General features: G+C 46.5%; 1 protein-coding gene across 2 annotated transcripts; it reads left to right on the top strand.

Moving 5' to 3' along the window:
- The first annotated feature begins 317 nt into the window (after nt 1-317).
- On the top strand, nt 318-17564 carry fam131c (family with sequence similarity 131 member C). 2 transcript variants are annotated; one of them, XM_018741936.2, is made up of 6 exons: nt 318-637; nt 11137-11207; nt 13737-13827; nt 15034-15267; nt 15349-15447; nt 16994-17564. In XM_018741936.2, the coding sequence occupies exons 1-6, from the start codon at nt 607-609 to the stop codon at nt 17239-17241; spliced, it is 774 nt and encodes a 257-aa protein (XP_018597452.2). In that variant the 5' UTR covers nt 318-606; the 3' UTR covers nt 17242-17564. The 2 variants fall into 2 exon arrangements, with proteins under 2 accessions (XP_018597452.2, XP_018597453.2); XM_018741937.2 differs by having other exon boundaries at nt 318-628.
- The last annotated feature ends 2347 nt before the right edge of the window (nt 17565-19911 follow it).

Below are 19911 nucleotides of genomic sequence, written 5' to 3' on the forward strand. Positions count from 1 at the left end.
ACCACAGGAGGAGGATGAGCTGCAGACACCGTGACAGAGTGTGTCACTCTCCATGACAACCTGCATCTGCTCAGCCTGCTTTTTCTCTGTGTTCCCCCCCGGGTGCTCCACGAACCACTGGGCTGTGATGCACATGATACACTTTTGTGTGAGTGTGTGTTGATCAAGGAAAGGGAATCCCACTGTCGAGGCACACAAAGGGTGTGTAGCTCAAAGGATGGGAAAGGCAGCGGAAGGGAGTGTGTGCGGGGGGGTGTCAAAGGGGCGGGACTTGGAGACGTCAGCAAATGTGTGTTCTTTATCTCTGCTCTCTCTCGTGCTCCCTTTTCTCTCTCTTTCCATACCCGTCTCTCTGTGCCTCACGCACAAACACACTTGCTAAGTGGCAGGAGCGAAAGGCAGGGTCTCCGCGCAGACTTTGCCCGTCTACGGTCATTCAGGCGCTTTGATGCACCTTTCTCCTTGAACGCACCTTATCGCTACAGTCCATCCCTCCCTTGCTCTCTCTCACTCTGTCTCGATTGTGCGCTCGCTCTGCTCTTGCCAGCCCATTTTAGGACAGCATGGTGAACAGATAACCAACCTTGAAGTTGCCGACTGGTCACCATGGGCGCCTGTCTCTGCAAAGGTCAGAAAGGTCAGTGCCTCCCTCCACTCATGTCAATGCATTAGCATGTCTGTGTGTCTGTTTTGTGTGTGTGTGTGTGTGTGTGTGTGTGTGTTTAACTCATGTTAGCAGAGTTCTGGTCTGTTTTGGTAAAGTTGAGCACATGACTCTTGTGGCTCAGGCGGTCATACCGAGTGAGTGGTAGATAAACACTTGCAGCTGACTGGCCTCCTCAAAGAGTTAGGGGTTAAAAGTTATTGGTTAGGGTTAGTGGTGAGGGTTAGAGGTTAGGGGTTCGTGGTTAGGGGGCATCATGAGCGAACAGCTGGTAGTGTAGCGGTTAGAATCACTTCCTTTTGATCCGAAGGTTACACGTTTGATCTCCAGCTGTAGTACCCTTGAGCAAGGTACTTACCCTAAATTGCTCCACTAAAATTACCAAGCTGTTTAAATGGGAAAATAATTATAAGTAGCTTAACATTGTAAGTTGCTTTGGAAAAAAGTGTCAGCTAAATGAATAAACGTAAATGTTAGCAGATAAGTGAATATCTAAGCACACATTGCTTTCAGGGTACAAGTGCATGTGACAAAGGAAAGGCCATGTGTTCCAGTGAAACAGCTGATTTCCCACAAAATGCACCTTGTGCCTCTTTTGTGTTTCCATCCCTGGGAACAAATAGGCAGCATCTCATTTACATGCCAATGGGCTCTTGAGTGATCCTCGCCCGAAGTGCCGCTTCCGTTTCAACAGCTCCCAGGTAGCACCCTGGCAAAGAACTTGGCTTTCCGCCTCTGCGATGCAAGTGTAATAACAACTCTGTGACTCTCACACACACAGACAGACACACAGTGGGCATCACACACTGAATAGAAACACATAAGGCACCCAGGTGTTTGCTGTTGCTATCTTCAGGGAGCAATCAGAAGGGTTCGTCATTGTCAGAACAGTGTCCTTTTTGTCCTTCTCTTTAATATTAGTTATTTCTCTGGCTAGTAGTTATATATATTTTTTGCCCAAAGCAGCTTGCAAGTATGACAGATCACAGAGAAAGTGATTTATATCTCCCGTTACAGCTGCGTCTATTAAATTCTGTTCAGCGCCAGGCTCACATTATCAGTCAGTCTCAGGGGGACAAAAAAGGCGAGAAGCAGGAGATTGCTGTAGGTCAGCGTACGCTTTGAGGTGAAGGGCTGTCTGCCTGAATGGCACCAAATTATTATGTGTGGATATTATGGTGGGGAGGCTGGGGAAGTGGGACAGTGCATGTCCACCTGGATCTTGTCCTTTCTGTCTCTGTCCTTCTCGTTTAGTACACGTTTATCTGCCAGCCTGTTTCCGTTTGCTTGTTTCTCTACTTGTCAGGATTAATTTCTGTGAATGTCTACCCATCTTCTTCCTTCTTTGTTTACATGTTTTTCTTATTGTTTGTCTGCTTGTGAGTAGACATTCTACTTTGGCTATTATGTTTTTCTGTTTCTGTCTACCATACTCTTGTCTTTTCTGCTGTATAGCTGTGTTCCCCTCTCTCTAACTTTAACCCTAACCCTAACCCTAATAACAACCCAAACCATACCTCTAAATCCAGTGATAACCCAAAACCCAATCCCTGTCCCTCACCCTAATAATAACCCTAACACTAATCCGAATCCTCATCCCTATCTTTAACCCTAACCCTAACCCCAAGTGTAACCCTTACCCCTATCTTTAACCCTGATAAAAACACTAACACTAACATTAACACTAACACTAATCTTAATCCTTATCCCTATCTTTAACCTTAACCCTAACCCTAACTCCAACCCCATCCCGATCCGTACTCCCTAACCCTAACTGTAGCCCCTATCCCTATCCGTACTCCCTAACCCTAATGGTGAGCCTTATCCCTATCTTTAACCGTGATAAAACACTAACACAAACACTAACCCTAACACCAATCCCAATCCTCCTTCATATCTTAAACCTTAACCGTAACCCCTATCCCTATCCGTACCCCTTAACCCTAACTGTAACCCCTATCCCTACTCATAATCCAAAACCCTAACTGTAAGTCTTATCCCTATCTTTACCCTTATTCCTATCATTAAACCTAACCCATAACCCTTGAATTCAACTATAATCCCAACCTTTTACACAACTCCTGTATGTCTGTTTCACTGCGCAAGTTATTCTACGGTGTTCCACCTTCCTCTGATTCTCGTCCTTTCTTTCTGCTTGTCTGTGATGTTCTGCTTTCTCTGTGTTTGTCAGTGAGCGTCCACCTGTCCCTCTGCCTCTCTCTACATCCGAGTGAGTATTTATCAGTCTCTCTTTCCTGCCTGTCTCAGGCTTTCTGTACCTTCTCTGTTTATGTGTGATCACAGCTGTACTTCTCAGTCTGTCTCTGGTGTTCAGCTGCCTGTCTGTCTCTATTCCTCTTTACCTGTCTGAGGGCGACCTCATGTCTATAAATGTTAACTGTCATTGTCTTTACCCCTTGTGTGTTTGTCCACTTACATAGCTATACAAGTCCAGTGTTCTCTGTCTGTAAGTGTATGTCTGTCTGTTTCTGTACCTGCTTTATCATCTCTCTACCTGTCTGTCAGTACGAACAGTGTCTGCCTGTGTTTGAATGACCATCTGTCTGGACCTCTTCTTCAGGGTAATGTTATCTGAATATCTGTTAGATTGGATTGTTCTAACCCTTTCCTAGGAATTCTGTGTCGGTGAATGTTCTCTCTCTGTGTCCCTGAGGGTCTTCCCCTGTCTGTCTACTTGTCTGTTATTGTCTGTCTGGAAATGGGGCAGCAGGTGGTGTAATGGTTAGAGGTGCCCCCTTGGACTTGAAGGACCCAGGATGAAATCCCACTTCCCGTATTACCCTTCATCAAGACACCTACCTTGAACTGATACAGTAAAAATTACCCTGCTGTGTAAATGGCTTAATCATTGTATACACCTTAATGTTATAAGTTGGAGAAAAGTATCAGCTCACACACACACTGGCTATAACTGGTTGTCTCAAGGTAACCCAGAGCCTAACTTGGCAACGCAAGGGGCAAGGCTGGGGGGAGGGAGGGGACACACACAGGACAGGATGCCATTCGGTTACAAGGCACCCCGAATGGGACTCGAACCCCAGACCAGCAAGAAAGAGGGACCCAGCCAAACCCGCTGTGCCACCGCGCTCCCCTTCAGATAACATAATATATATTAAAAATATTATTTTGTCTGGGGGGGGACATGGTGGCATGGTGGGTTTGGCTAGTGCCTGCTGTGTGGCGGGTCTGGGGTTTAAGCCCTGTTTGGGGTGCCTTGTGACAGACTGGCGCCCCGTCCTGGGTGCATCCCCTCCCCCTCCAGCCTTCCACCCTGTGTTGTCAGGTAAGGCTTCAGCTTGCCGCGACCTTGCTCGGGACAAGCAATTGCTGACAGTGGTTGGTTTTTTTAGTCTAGTACTGTATTTAAGCTGTGATATTAGATTTATAATAGACTTGATTTGACAAGACTTGATCATCTACTATACCCCAACCAGACTGCTACCCTCTTCCACGTCTACCCACCTAGTGGTCCCACGTACAAAAGGTAAAGCACGGAGGTTCTTGGTTCTGGCTCTGACGTGGTGGAACGACCTGTCCCTCTCACTCAGAACTGCTGAATTGCTGTCCATCCACATTTAAAAAGGATCTTAATACTCATCTCTTCCAGACTAACTTCACCCATGATCTCTTAAGTTCATGTAAGGTGTAGATATTTATGCATATTGGATGGATATGATGGATATTCTGATAAAGTTTTATGCAGCTACTTGTGTGATGAACATTGGTTCACTGGTGGAAAGTAAACTAACTGCCCTTAAGAATCACACATCTGCAACTATGTCCTAATGTAATGCACAAATTGTATTCTCTGAAATGTGCGTCACTTTGGAGAAAATTTGTCCGCTAAATGAATAAATGTAAATGTAAATGTAAATGTAAATGGGGGTGTCACATCCCACGGGGTCACTGCCCCTCCTGGTCAGAGGCGGCGCCACTCAGTGCCGCTAGCTAACGCTCACCTATCACCTCACAGTCTCGTAGGACATGGAGGTATAAAAGGAGCCAGCGGAGCAGAACTAGTCGCGGATTCTTAATCAGCAGTTCTCTTGTGCTTCGTTGGCGATTGGTAGTCTCTTGTTCCCTCAGTTTGTTTTCTAGGTGTGCATGTTCCAGTCCCGAGTGCCCGTCCCGTCAGTTCCTGCCTCTTGTTCTTCAGTCCTGGTCCATCGTTCCTGTCCGGTATTTCGTCACGTCTCAGGGTTGCGGTCAGACTCACAGATTAGCGTTTCACTGTTCACCGTAGTTCCAACACCGTGTGTGTTTCCTGGTCTCGTGTTTCTTGTTTCACTTCCACCGAGTGTCTTACAATATTCACCGTACACGTCTAACCTCACACTGCACGTGAAGTCATTATATATTTCGTCTGTGTTTGGACGTAATAGCAACGCGCGTCCGTGTCGGACTCCCGTCCGGACGCTACAGAAGAATCCGCCTGCTAATATGACTTCAGCGGAATGGCGTGAGCTGGCGGATCTGACAGAGGCGAACCAAGAACGGCTCCTGGTTTGCGCAAATGCCGCTAGCCGCCTCACAGATCAGTTGGGGCGGTTGACACGACTCCTCGGTCGCGGTGGGCGGGGCGCCGATCCGACCAGTTCGCAAACGCATGATGATTGGCGGACATGTCTTTTTGATCGTCTTTATGCTTCCTCGGGTCCTCGCGCGGAGCCCACGAGCCCTGTGCAGACCAATGGGATCAGCGCTACTGAGCAGCTGTCCGTTCCCTTCCCGGAGGCTTTGCAAGGTAGTAGAGGTGAGAACCAGAATTACACAGAATACTCAATCTCCAGTCCAGCCTCTCTGTTCCCAGGGCCCTACTCTCCAGAGTCACCCCCTAGCCCAGACAGAAAGACAGAGAGACAGTTCTTCCCCAGCACCAAGAGTTTTCAGGTGCGTTCCAGGTCTCCAGTGGAGAAGACATCCAGCCCCCGATTGTCAAGACCACTCTCTCAGGAGTTCTCGCCGGATTACCGGAGCAACTCCAGGTCCAGCCGGACCCCGACGCCGCCAGGGCAGCAGGTGCCCTACAGCCCTGTGGACAGTGAGCCGGCTCAAGCACGCAACCTTGTCAGCTGTGCAGGGCTCGAAGAACAGTGCGTCAGACAGGGAATAATACGACTCAGTAACGGGCGTTTGACAGAGGAGGAAAGGAGGCGCCGTTTTCTGCAACGCTTGTGCTTTTACTGTGGAGCTGCGGATCACGTTCAGGTTTCCTGTCCAGTGCGGCCACCCCGTGGATCCCAACGGACCGACTTACTGGTGAGTGATGTATCTCTCCATACCCCCCTGTTGACATTACCAGTTACAGTATCCTGGGGTTTCCAGCAGCAGCAGACGGAAGCTATGGTAGACAGCGGCGCTGCAGGGAATTTCATGGATCATGATATGGCCGCGTCCTGGGGCTTGCCCTGTGCCCGATGCCCAAAACCCCTGGCTATTAAAGCTATTGATGGCGCTCCAATCGGGTCGGGGCGTGTAGAACAGCGCACAGAGCCCGTTACTATGCAGGTAGGGCCACTCCATAAGGAACAGATATGGTTCTATCTGATTAAGTCCCCTGATAACCCCATTATTTTGGGATATCCATGGTTATGCACCCATGACCCTATTATCTCTTGGAGTGAGGGGAAACTGCTGTCTTGGGGACAGCAGTGTCCCAAACACCTGGAGACGTCTTGTAACTCCACATCCATAGAGAGCCCTAATGCAGATCTTCCCCTGCAGCTTCCAAGGGAGTATGCAGATCTAGTGGCGGTGTTTAGCAAACACAAGGCTGCAGAACTGCCTCCTCATAGACCTTGGGATTGTGCTATAGATCTTTTTTCGGGCACTACACCCCCTAGGGGGCGGGTATACCCTCTTTCTCAACCTGAACATCAGGCAATGGAGGCTTATATAACGGAGGCACTAGAAGCCGGATTCATCCGGCCGTCTACCTCTCCAGCTTCCGCTGGCTTTTTCTTTGTTGAGAAAAAGGACGGGGGTTTGCGCCCCTGTATTGATTATCGGGGGCTAAATGCCATTACTGTGAAGTACCCGCACCCCTTGCCTCTTATCACGTCGGCCCTCGAACAGGTTTCCGGTGCTACCATCTTTACTAAACTGGACCTTAGGAGTGCATATAACCTGATTCGCGTTAGGGAAGGGGATGAGTGGAAGACCGCCTTTAGCACCGCCCTCGGCCATTATGAGTACCTGGTCATGCCTTTTGGCCTGGCGAATGCACCTTCCGTATTCCAGGCTTTTGTTAATGAAGTACTCAGAGAGCTAATTAATCGCTCAGTATTAGTGTATTTGGATGATATCCTGATCTTTTCTCGGTCCCGTGAGGAGCATATTGGACATGTCAGGGAGGTGTTGCAAAAGCTGGCAGCACATAAGCTGTACGTGAAAGGGGAGAAGTGCCAGTTCCATGTGCACTCTGTGGATTTCCTGGGGTACATCCTAACACCCAACGGGGTCACGATGGATCCACAGAAGGTCTCGGCAGTTCTGTCATGGCCTCAGCCAAAGACAGTAAAGGACCTGCAACGGTTCCTAGGTTTTGCGAATTTCTATAGGCGCTTCATAAGGAACTTCAGTTCCGTTGCAGCCCCGTTGACTGCGCTGTTAAAAGGAGCCCCTAGGCGCCTGACCTGGACTCCTGAGGCGAGTCAGGCCTTTGAAGACCTAAAGCAGCGTTTTACTTCTGCCCCAATCCTGAAGCACCCTGATCCCAAACTGCCCTTTATTGTGGAGGTTGATGCTTCTGAGGCCGGGGTAGGGGCAGTGCTCTCACAGCGCCAGGGAAGTCCCCTGAAGCTCTATCCATGTGCGTATTTCTCACACAAGATGTCGCCTACTGAACAGAATTATGATGTAGGAAACAGGGAGCTCTTAGCCATAAAGATGGCCTTAGAAGAGTGGAGACATTGGTTAGAGGGGGCTACGCACCCATTCTTAGTGTTAACTGATCACCGGAACCTGGAGTATCTGCAGAAGGCAAAGAGGCTCAATTCCAGACAGGCGCGGTGGGCCATGTTCTTCACCAGGTTCCGTTTCACGGTGACCTATCGTCCTGGCTCCAAGAACGGCAAGGCCGATGCCCTGTCCCGTTTGTTCGAGGTATCGCCTCAGCTCTCCCCACCAGACACCATCTTGTCCCCGACGCAGTTTGTGGCTCCTATCCGTTGGGCTTTATTGGACGATATCCAAGCAGCCCAACGTCAAGAACCCGGTCCCAACGAGCAGCCCCAAGACAAAGAATACGTCCCGTCCACTGTTCGGTCCGAGCTCCTACACTGGGCCCATGATGGTCCAAGTACAGGACACCCAGGGGTCAACCGAACCTTGAAGCTTCTCGCTGAACGCTTCTGGTGGCCATCCATGAAACAGGACGTACGAGACTTCGTCCTTGCCTGCACCACATGTGCCCAGGCCAAGGTCCCACGGCAGCTGCCAGCAGGGCTTTTAGAGCCACTCCCGATTCCCAACCGTCCATGGTCCCATATAGCGGTGGACTTCCTTACTGATCTTCCGTGTTCTGATGGAAACACCACCATATTGGTCGTCATAGATCGCTTTTCCAAGGCCTGTCGACTGATTCCTCTGAAAGGTCTACCTACAGCCCTGGAGACCGCGGAACTGCTGTTCCAACATGTCTTCCGGCTGTATGGCCTGCCAGAGGATGTCGTCTCGGACAGGGGACCCCAGTTCACCTCAAGAGTCTGGAAGGCCTTCTTTGCCCGCTTAGGAGTCTCAGTCAGCCTCTCCTCTGGGTATCATCCACAGTCTAATGGGCAAGTGGAACGCCTCAACCAGGAGGTTGGACGTTACCTGCGGAGTTATTGTGCTCAGAATCAAGCGGATTGGAGCAGATACCTCCCCTGGGCAGAGTACGCCCAGAACTCCCTGGTCCATTCGTCCACAAACTTAACTCCTTTCCAGTGTGTGCTCGGTTACCAGCCTCCGCTGTTCCCGTGGACGATGGAGACCAGTGGGTTGCCAGCTGTGGACGACTGGTACAAGAGGAGTGAGTCGGTGTGGGAATCCGCACATGTCCGTCTCCAGGAGGTGGTATCCCACCAAAAGGAGAAGGCCGACAAAAGGCGTAGGACTGTATTGTACCAGCCAGGGCAGAGAGTATGGTTGTCCACCCAGGATCTCAAACTGCATTTGCCCTCGAGGAAGCTTGCCCCCCGTTTCATCGGCCCCTTCAAGATCCTGAAGAGGATCAACCCGGTTTCTTACCGTCTTCAGTTGCCCTCGCATTATCGTATCTGTCCCACGTTTCATGTTTCACGCCTCAAGCCCCATTGTGTTTCCGCCCTGCAGAGCCCAGCAGTTGCTCCACCTCCACCGTTGGATGTGGATGGTTCTCCTGCCTACTCCGTCAGGGCCCTCTTGGACTCCAAACGGAGACGGGGTACGCTGTACTATCTGGTCGACTGGGAGGGCTATGGGCCGGAGGAGCAGTCTTGGGTACCAGCACGGGACATCTTGGACCCAGCTCTTATTGAGGACTTCCATGAGTGTCATCCAGATCGGCCTGCTCCGCGACGGCGGGGGCGACCGCCTACCCGCCGGCGTTCTGCGGCTGGAGCCGCCCCTGGAGGGGGGGGTACTGTCACATCCCACGGGGTCACTGCCCCTCCTGGTCAGAGGCGGCGCCACTCAGTGCCGCTAGCTAACGCTCACCTATCACCTCACAGTCTCGTAGGACATGGAGGTATAAAAGGAGCCAGCGGAGCAGAACTAGTCGCGGATTCTTAATCAGCAGTTCTCTTGTGCTTCGTTGGCGATTGGTAGTCTCTTGTTCCCTCAGTTTGTTTTCTAGGTGTGCATGTTCCAGTCCCGAGTGCCCGTCCCGTCAGTTCCTGCCTCTTGTTCTTCAGTCCTGGTCCATCGTTCCTGTCCGGTATTTCGTCACGTCTCAGGGTTGCGGTCAGACTCACAGATTAGCGTTTCACTGTTCACCGTAGTTCCAACACCGTGTGTGTTTCCTGGTCTCGTGTTTCTTGTTTCACTTCCACCGAGTGTCTTACAATATTCACCGTACACGTCTAACCTCACACTGCACGTGAAGTCATTATATATTTCGTCTGTGTTTGGACGTAATAGCAACGCGCGTCCGTGTCGGACTCCCGTCCGGACGCTACAGGGGGGGCACGGTGGCGCAGTGGGTTGAACCGCAGTCCTGCTCTCTGGTGGGTCTGGGGTTTGAGTCCCGCTTGGGATGCCTTGCGATGGACTGGCGTCCCGTCCTGGGTGTGTCCCCTCCCCCTCCGGCCTTACGCCCTGTGTTGCCGGGTAGGCTCCGGTTCCCCACGACCCCGTATGGGACAAGTGGTTCAGAAAATGTGTGTGTGTGTAAATGTAAATGTTATACAATGGAAGGACATTTGTGGTAATTTTTGCTCCTGTTCCTCCCCTGCTGGGCTGTGCTGTACTGCATGTGCCAAAGAAATTATTATTAATGGTTGTGGCTCCTTGATATGGTCAGTGTGGTAGGAAGTAGGACGTACTTCTCCCGTATTTCCTTGTGCTAAGCATTATTAAGTTTTGGTATACAATTAAAGGAATTCACTGAGTTCTGCAATTTTCTTCAGCATTCAAGCAAGTGTTTATTCCGTGTTTACTTTGTTGCCCATGTGTTTTCCGTGTTTCATGTGTTTTCTGTGTATTCCATGTTGCTTTGTTGCCCATGTGCTGAATGACTGCTCTCAGATGATAAATGGAGATGGGAGTTGCGCTGCTCAGTGCAGCTATGTGTGGTACACTGATAAATAAATGCAAATGTAAATGCGGAGAACATTGCTTGAGGGAACATTGTGGTCTTTAAGGTACAGTGCTTACATTAGAGAATTAGAAATGATGGTGGGTGCGGTGGTGCAGCGGGTTTGGCCGGGTCCTGCTCTGTGGTGGGTCTGGGGTTTGAGTCATGTTTGGGGTGCCTTGCATTGGACTGGTGTCCCCTGTGTCTGCTACCCCTCTAGTCTCGGACCCTCTGTTGCTGGGTTAGGCTCTGGTTTGCTGCGACCCCGCTCAGGGCAAGAGGTTGTAGACATTGTGTGTGAGTGTGCATGTGTGTGAGTGTGAGTGAGACCATTAGTTGAAGTGGGTAATGGGTGCTCTGTGGTGTCCAGGGCTGAGGGGTCAGCTTTGTGCTGCTTTGTGGAGAGCAATGGCTGAGTGCAACCCCAAGATCACTTCTCCATGGCACACATGGGAACCCCAAGGTTGCTTCCTGAACATTCACACATTAGCTACTCACAGAGTGGTGGGAGATGGGTCCCCTGTTGAGGCTGAAGAGAAGATGGGAGAGTAGCACATGAGTCCAGGGCATCCCTTGAGAGGCTTTGTTGGTCTGCAGTTGCCACAGAAATGCACAAACTAACAGGATCAGAGCAATTTACTTTGCTTGTCCCACGCTTGCTGTCAACAAATACATGTAATGACCCCTTCCTTAACAGAGCTGGAGAGCACACCCGCAGTCCCTGGGACAGAACTGCAGCCCAACACTGAGGGCCAGCCCATCGTCAAGGTTTGTAATAAGAATGATGAGAAGGTTATGGTGTCTCTACATGACTGGGGTATTTGCGCAGTTCTGGACACTTGTGAAGATGTAGAAGTGTATATGTTTTGTATTACTCTCTTTATGACGATATGAATATGTACAGTTACAAGAAAATGTGAACCATTTGCACTTACCTGGTTTTCTGCATTAATTACTCATAAAATGTGTTCTGATCTTCAACTAAGTTGCAAAAAGTCAAACTCAAACTGCTTAAACTAACACACAAACAGTTGCACTCCTTGTCAATAACAAATATATCATTTAAACTTACACAGTTCAAGCTGGAAAAAGCATGCGAACCTTTGTAATTTAGTAACTGCTAGAACCTCCTTTACCAGCAGTAACCTCCACCAAATGCGGATTTTCTGTAGCTGCTGATTAGACTTGTACAACAGGATGGGTTTTAGACTATTCCTCCTTACAAAAAAGTATTTCAGTTCACTGATATTTTTGAGATTCCTTGTGGGAACAGCTCTCCTCAGGCTATGGCACATCATCTCAACAGGGTTGAGCTCTGGACCCTGAATTGGCCATTCCAGAACATGAATTTTCTTCACTTTAAGCCATTCTGTTGCTGATTTCCTCCTGTGTCATTTTCTTGTTGCATCATTCAACTTGCATTAACTGTCAGAGCCTCACTTTGCGTCATCGACCACGTCTTCAGATTCTCCCCTCGGACCCTGTTTGCACCTTGGATTGAATCACGCTCTTCCATGACTGAGAGTGTTGCCTTGTGCTGAATATCTTTATGATCCCACAATTGATCCCACAATGATCCCACAATTGGGTCCACAATCGGGTCTCCGGTCTTCTCTGTGTGACAGTGACGGACCGCTACCCTGACATTCTGTAAAATTTATTGATACAGTTTTGATTTGTTTCATGATGGAAAGCTGTTCAGCCCTGAGACAGTATAGCACCCTCAAACTATGATGTTCCCTCCACCATGCTTTACAGATGGAATGAGATTTTGGTATTGGTGTCCTAGAAGTGTTGTGGAATCATTCAGGTCATCTTTTGCAATCTTGAGATGTGTAGCAGCAATTTTTTGGAGAAAAGTGGTTTCCTTCCATGAACACCATTCTTTCTTACAGTGGACGCATGAACTTTAACAAGTCCAAGAGATTCCTCTGCTGTTACCCTTGGATTCTCTTTCACCTCCTTCAGCACTGTATACTGTGCTTGTCACACCACTGACCACACCCCAAACACAAGCATCTGGCTGTAATCAGCAGGGCAGGGTATAAGGGGTGTCTGAATGAATCTTGTAAGAGACAACTGTCCCACTTGTGGTCTTGAATTTCAGCCTTACTAGAAAGGCTACATGGTGCACTTTTAAGGGCTTGGGTCTTCATCAATCCATAGAAAGGCAAACTGTCTACAAATGAAGTAAATTCAGTACTGTTGTTTCTCTCCTGAGAAGTTATATCATACAAAAAACATGTCAAGAGCACTGTTACACACAGGGGCTGAATACCACAAGGGATCAGGATCTCTTATGTTGAAGCTCGAGGATCAAAGCAATACTTTTGGCCTGGGACAGGTGTGGATCCAGAATCGAGACATGAATGTTGTTCCAAGGGATGATCCTGTGGTCGTGGTCGATGAGCCGAGGTGAAGGTCAAAACTGTGAAAAGCAGAGCAAGGAGGTGGACAAGGGAGCAAGGGAGGGAGGAAGATGCTAGTTGAAGGCTATTTATATCTACAATTCTTTTTCTTTTTCTAAGGTCCTCTGAACTTTCTTTTGATCGGGGTGTGGTTCACATGAACAGATCTTTTTTGAGAGGAGGAGACCCTGTCAGTAACCAAACTTTTTGTGACTTCTTTATAGGGCAGGGCACCTCCAAGCCACAGCCTCACACTTATTTCATTCATTGGAATGCCTCACTCCAGTTAGCTTCTGGAGAAGTCATTAGTCTAGAGGTTCACATACTTTTTCCAGCCTGGACTTGGAATGTTTAAATGATGTTTTCAATATTCACAAGGCAAAGTACAATTATCTGAGTGCTTTTAGTATAAGGTTCTGTTTGTCTACTTTTGTTGTTCGTTTGAAGATTAGACCACATATTATGAACAATTAATTGAGAAATTCAGGTAATTATGATAGGTTTCACAAACTTTTTCTTGCAACTGTATGTACACTTTGTGTGTATGTTTGTGCATATACCTTTATATTCAAGTTTGTATCTTTAAATATTTCAGTGTGTGTGTCTGTATGTGTGCACTTATTTGGGCATATGTATACTTGTATGTTATGCTTTTTTGACACTTCCTTTGCCTTTTTGACACAATGTACATGTATCTTTATGTCTGTGTGTGCAGGAGTGTCTGTAAGTAAATGTGTACATCTTTTCCTGTATACCTTTGTTAAGTGTGAGCCCTGTATGTACGTCTTTGCACACGTAGGTCTTTGTACCTGTGGTATGTCCAATGAAGATAAAGGTCTGAGCAACTCAGGGTCTCATCCCATATGTTTCAATGTGTGTGTTGGCTCAGGATGGCCACCGACCTGCCAATGGGACCCTTACAGACAGCAAGAGTAGGAGCAGTTATAACATTGGGGAGCTGGCCACATCCTCCTTGCTGGGTACGGGAGACTGCCAAAGATTTTTTCTTTTTGTGGTTGCTATTATTCATGAACTCTAAGAGCAACACATGCTTCATTGCATTACAGTTTTGTATCTTTTTTCCTCTTCTTATGATTACTGTCGGCCACACAGTGCATGTACAGACTGAACCTGTCCTTCGAGCTGTCTCCTTGGAGCTTTTATGCCTTTCACTCGCACCCTTACACCCTTCACCCGCAACCAGTCTTCAGTTTTTACCAGCATCTTCTGTAAACTACAGTCAAAATATCTCATCATGGAAGCTAATAACCGCTATGGGTTTTCTGGGAACCATCAGTCCCTTTAATCCTGATGGTATAATTATGAATTTGACCGGGGGACCTATGAATATGTTTAACAAAAAATGAATTGCAGATTCATTTATTGGTTGACTGGAGGGCTGTATGCCAGGGCTTTTATAAATTATATTTAAAGTAGACAAAAAATATGATTTTGATTCAAATCAGTATGCTATGTAATGACTTACAAACACTGACGGGAACGCGAAGATACATTGGTTTAAATTAGACAATTATCTCTCACTTAGCAGTTCTTAAGCTAAAAATGTCTTTTTAGATAGGTTACATACTATCTTTTGGAGAGGAAGACATTGCTTGATGATGAAAAATAAGACTGACACAATGGATAATGAAATTAACAAAGCTGTGGTGTGTAACCTTGGTCATCCAATAGTACAGAAGTTGCCCGAGGCTGAGATAAAGTGTGCCATTAACAATGTTTCTTTTTAGTTACGGGTATAATTTTTTTTAACTAGTGTTTTTCTCTCTCTGCTTTTCTCTAAAAGCAGAGAGAGAAAAACACAGTTTTCTGTGCCTAGCGTGTATGTAGGTGGGTGCAATTCCTATTTTTATGTCAGGTGTGTAAGTATTGTACAATGTTTCACTCAGTCCCCTAATGAGTAAAATACCAGCTCTTTCGCCGTTAGGCTCTGGAAATTGAGGACATGTTTATAAAGACGAGGAAATATTTGTCTGTCATTTCTTTATGCTTTCTTTAAATATGGTTTCTTTATAGTCCTTGAAGCTAGTTGAAGTATACCTATGTGTTCACCTGTCTGCCTGTGGCAGTGCTTCTCTCTGTGTCCCTGTGTGACAGATACATAGGTGTCCTGCTACTCTGTCCCTCTGGTACCCCACTGACTACTGTCTCCTGCCTGCGCCCACCAGGTCTGGTTGCCACCATAAAGGAGCACATCACCAAGCCGACGGCAATGGCCCAGGGCCGGGTTGCTCACCTCATTGAGTGGAAGGGTTGGGCCAGTGGGGGAGGGGCGACTTACTCATCGGCCATGTGGGGTGGTGCAATGGGCAGCTGGGCAGGGGCAGGCGCAGGGCTGCAGGAGGACCAGCAGCTATACTCCGACTTGACGGATGAAATCAAGGAGGCGCGGTTCGCCGCAGGTAGGAACCCATGATGAACACAGATTAAAGCAAGACAGATCTCACAGATCTGCTTTAACAGCTCACCTGTTCCTCTCACAGGTGTGGCACAGCAGTTTGCGCTGGCTGAGGCAACCCTGGGCGCTTGGTCCTGCCAGGATATTCCAGATGGGTCCAACAGCAGTTATGCTCCCTTGCAGGGTACTGAACTTGACCCCACCTGTCTCTGTATCTACCTGTCTATGTATATATGTATGTACAGTGTTGTTTGAAAGTATGTGAATCCTGTCAGGACAGTCATTGTTCTTGTATAAAATATTGAAATCAATTTATAAAATCTGTCTCTTAAATGAGGGACACAGTGGCGCAGCAGGTTTGGCCTGTGCCTGCTCTCTAGTAGGTCTGGGGTTCAAATCCTGCTTGTGGTGCCCTGTGATGGACTGGTGTCCTGTCCTGGGTGTGTCCCCTCCAGCCTTGTGCCCTGTGTTGCTGGGTTAGACTCTGGCTCACCGTGACCCCACTTAGGATAAGCAGTTTCAGTCAGTGTGTGTGTGTGTGTGTGTGTACTTGGTTTAACCAATGCAAATTAGGCTTCACTTATTTTTGCACCAGCACTATTCTGTATTTCCACCATAGGCATGCTTTTCTATCAAGCAATATATGGAACTGGTCATTACACACCTTTTATGCCAGATAAGAAAGACTGCTTCTCATTAAATTACCATTTTGTGCTAAAACAATCCATATACTGTTCAAAGAAGTTAAGAATAGCATAATCATATTGACTTATGACACTCTCTCATAGCTCCACTCATTTATCTATCTTTACGTATAATCCAAGAGAACACTTTATGGCCAAGTACAAGTCCACACATGAGGAATTTCACATGGTAAGTGGTCATTTGTACACATTTAACATAACAGATCGTTAGGGTGGTTGGGTTACTTACCACTGTTCTGAAGTTAAAACTGCTGGTGTCGGTCACAACACTGTAATCCATACAGCTTCCAATTAATCATAATAAAGTCAGATTACTTCTTATGCTGAGAAGAGTGCTTTGTGAAAATAAACTGAAATTGAAATCGAAAATTATGGCACCTCTTTAGTCTCAGCAGTTGCCTTTTGGTACCAATGTGAGGTGTCCATCAAAAGGCAGTGGAATGCACAAAGAGAAAGGAATGTGCTCAAGGGATGAAGCCAATATATTCTAGCCAATGGGATAGGTAGTAAAGAAAACCAGGTCAAAGTGATATTATTTTGAGAGAAACAGCTATAGAAGCCACAAGGAGACCAGTTGGGGACAGTGAAATCCCTCCACCTGTCAGTACGCACTGCTTCCATTCATTATGGGTCTACCTTGTGTTGAGTGTGTGTGTTCACACTGAATGTGTGTCTTCCATTCTCAACAACACGACAGGTCCACTGCCAGTTCCCAGCTGGGCCAATTAAGAAATTAGTCATAAAAAGGTGTTTGATCGAGCTGCCAGAATTTTGCCTATGCCATGGTATAATGGAAGAATTTGCGAATGACAGATTATTATACAGCGCTAGACGATAAGTGAAGTGATGTATAAAAGAGTTGACAAGAGAATTCCAGCAAATTAGAGGTCTGTGATTTGTCTGTGGCTGTCTTCCTCATTTTTAGGCTTCTGCTCATATTTTTTTCATCTTTTTGTTATTGCCCTCATAAAGCACATGTCAAAGGTTTCACAAGGCAAATATTTGTCTGATGTCCCTGTTGCCCAGATTCTGATGGGATCCTGCTCTCTCGGTACTTCTTCAGTCCTGGGGATGTCGGGGCACCCCAGCACTGCTACAGCAGCGACAGTGGCCCCATGTTTCCCCCAGTACCAGCTCATTCACAGTCCCCCAATGCCTGCTGGCAACCGGATGCAGAGCTCCAACCACAAGATCAGAGGACCTCGCGTCTGGATGGCTCTATCCGCCATGCTGACAGTAGCTCCTTGTCTGAAGATGAGGTCTTCTACGATTAGACTTTGGCCACTGATGCTGTGTCCCTCTCTCGAGCCCAGAAGCTTCATCTGGAAATAATGCTGTACATGGGAGTTTCACCCCCTCTGCAGCAGACATGCTATCTCTATTGGATTCTGCCTGCAGCTCAGAAAATGTGAAGTATCAATAAGTGTTTTGTTGATGGTTGATGAAGTACCAGAGGTACTTGTGAGCAGAGAGAAATCAATACAAACTGCACTTGGTGCGGGTATTGACTCGTTATTTTCCAATGGTGTTTTTGTGGTTGGAGGCTGACTCTCAGCCAATACTTTTTTATTTCACAGTGTGTAAACTAGACTGAATAGACTGCAAAATATTTTTTCTAAACAATATTCTTCCCATTCCATTGTTACATAAAGTGTGAATGTAAAAGAGTTATTTTCACAAAAAACTTAATTTTCCTTATTTTTTATAACGCTAATTGTAACTTTGATTTAGCAGAATGTTGAGCTGCTAGTGGAAGCATGTTTCTCCATTATGACATGAAAACAATAAAGCAAGTCTTCTTGCTCTGAAATAAGCAGCTAACCATAAAAGTGATGTTTGATCTGATGGATGCAAGAATTATATTTATAAGAAAACACTAGGTTTGAGGAAGCCAAGGAGCTTAGGGAATTTAGAGACAAAGGCCTTTAATTTGAACTTCTCAATGGAACCGATATGTCTGCAGGAAAGACCGAAAGACATTTCGAAGTCTATCATAGCACAGCTGGATATGATATGTGACAGAAAATCACCACGACTGCAGCAATGGCTATCAAAGACATGTGATTTCCATTTGGTTTGACCTACTTTGATGTACCAGTTTGGATTTTAGTCCAGGCCAAAGCATCAAAATGATGGACAGTTCCTTTTTTCTCTACACAAAGACATGGGTGAGTTGCTGTGCTCCCTGCAGTACTCATGAAAGCACAGCAGTTATTGACCTGTGCCTGGCTCCAGTTGGAGCAGAAATTAGATTGTCATGTCTGTATGGGGCGTGTGTAGACCACTGTCTTATTTTCAGAGTGGGTACTTTGACCTTTCTTATTTTTTTGAAGAATATTCAATATAAGTTTTTCCATGACCGCTTCCCAACTCACATTTATGACAGTTCTGCCTTTTCTTGAACATTAAAGACAAAAAGTCATACCCTGGTGAAAAGAAAAGATTACATGGGTGATAATGTCAGTTTGAAACATGTGCACTTGTCATGTTTAATTTTTTTGCCATGTGTCTTTCAAGGGGTTGAAAGACAAATGAGAAACACATCGAAAAGCAAATTAATTTCTGAGAGTGGCTGTGTGAAAAACTGGCATCAAACACAGACATCTAAGAAGGCATCTTCAAACACACACACACACACACACACACACACACACACAACTGAACTTACTCCTCTTGAGATTCATTCTGTCAAATATGTAGGACTGTGACAAGAAAAGCTTCTGGGAGATTGTTTTATTTATTCAGTTACTATTGACTTTATACTTATTTTATTAATGTCTGTTTATTACACAGGATATATGTAGATAGATGTGTAGAGACATGAGAAATACATGAGATCTACAATATGTACAGCATATTTGTGCATGTCTGTGACAATTACTGCTGCTTTATTCAATACTTTACATGGACAGTTTTGTATTTAAAATCCATTCCAGTCACAAATACAGGCACAGAATCAACTGGTGTTCAGCTGTTTCATATTATGTCTTAACTCTGTGTAAAAATCTACCAAATAATAAATTCCTGTTCTTTATTGTTTATTTATAATATATGCTATTCATATAGTTTGTCATTAACTTGATAGTAAAGTTTTGTGTATTTTCATCGTAAAATGTGGCTGGTAGTGGAACACCAGTAGGATTTCCATTCTGCTTTGTTTATGTCCACAGGCAGACTCTGGTGATAAGTAGGGCTCCATATTCTCTCATGTTCATGTTTCATGTTCTTAACCTTCATGTTCTTTCTTTAATGTTTCTTTTCACAGTCTTAAAATTTATATAATTTTACATTGTTTAACTTCTTCATCGTCATGGCACACATATCTCAGCACAAAACATATTATTACACACACAGTCTCTTGGAAATTAGAGGGAACGTTGATTTAGGGTTCAGTGGCCTGAGGAGGAGCTTTGCATTCTGTTCAGCCAGAGACAGCGAGGAATAACAAGAGTAACACTTGTGCTCAATTACTGGGCTCTTCCTATTCAGTGACTAGCCTTTATTCACACCCCAGTGACAAGGGGAGATGGAAGAGCTTGGCAGTGTAGAATGACAGAGAGAGCGGGAGAAGAGGATGGCGCATTAATGATATCTGTTGCTGTGTTCCATTAATAGAAGTGTGCGTTAGTGCTTGGGTGATACTGGTCAAGTGCTGGTCGGGATCATCGTACCAAACTGGACCATAACAGCAGAGGAGTCGCAACAGGGGCAGTGTTCAATGAGCAGTACAGTGGGCAGGGTGGGGCATGGGGGGTGGGTAAGACGGAAGCCTTGTGCACTTTTAAGAAAAACTACTCAAGAGATGCAAAGGCACAAGACGAGACAGACTGTCCCTGTGACAGCAATGTCTTGCTCTCTACCATGAAACAGGGGCAGGCAGCTGGGGGAGATCACAGTTGGGTTGCGACCCATCAAGGACGGCAATGTGGGTCACGCTTGAACAA

Source organism: Scleropages formosus, chromosome 25, assembly GCF_900964775.1.
Source record: "Scleropages formosus chromosome 25, fSclFor1.1, whole genome shotgun sequence".
Lineage (NCBI taxonomy): Eukaryota > Metazoa > Chordata > Actinopteri > Osteoglossiformes > Osteoglossidae > Scleropages > Scleropages formosus.

Excerpts from the sequence above, each read along its gene's own strand:
- fam131c (XM_018741936.2), top strand. The coding sequence starts at position 607 with ATGGGCGCCTGTCTCTGCAAAGGTCAGAAAG. Across the intron at positions 11,208-13,736 it reads AGGGCCAGCCCATCGTCAAG|GATGGCCACCGACCTGCCAA; the intron begins GTTTGTAATAAG and ends GTGTTGGCTCAG. Across the intron at positions 15,268-15,348 it reads GGAGGCGCGGTTCGCCGCAG|GTGTGGCACAGCAGTTTGCG; the intron begins GTAGGAACCCAT and ends TTCCTCTCACAG.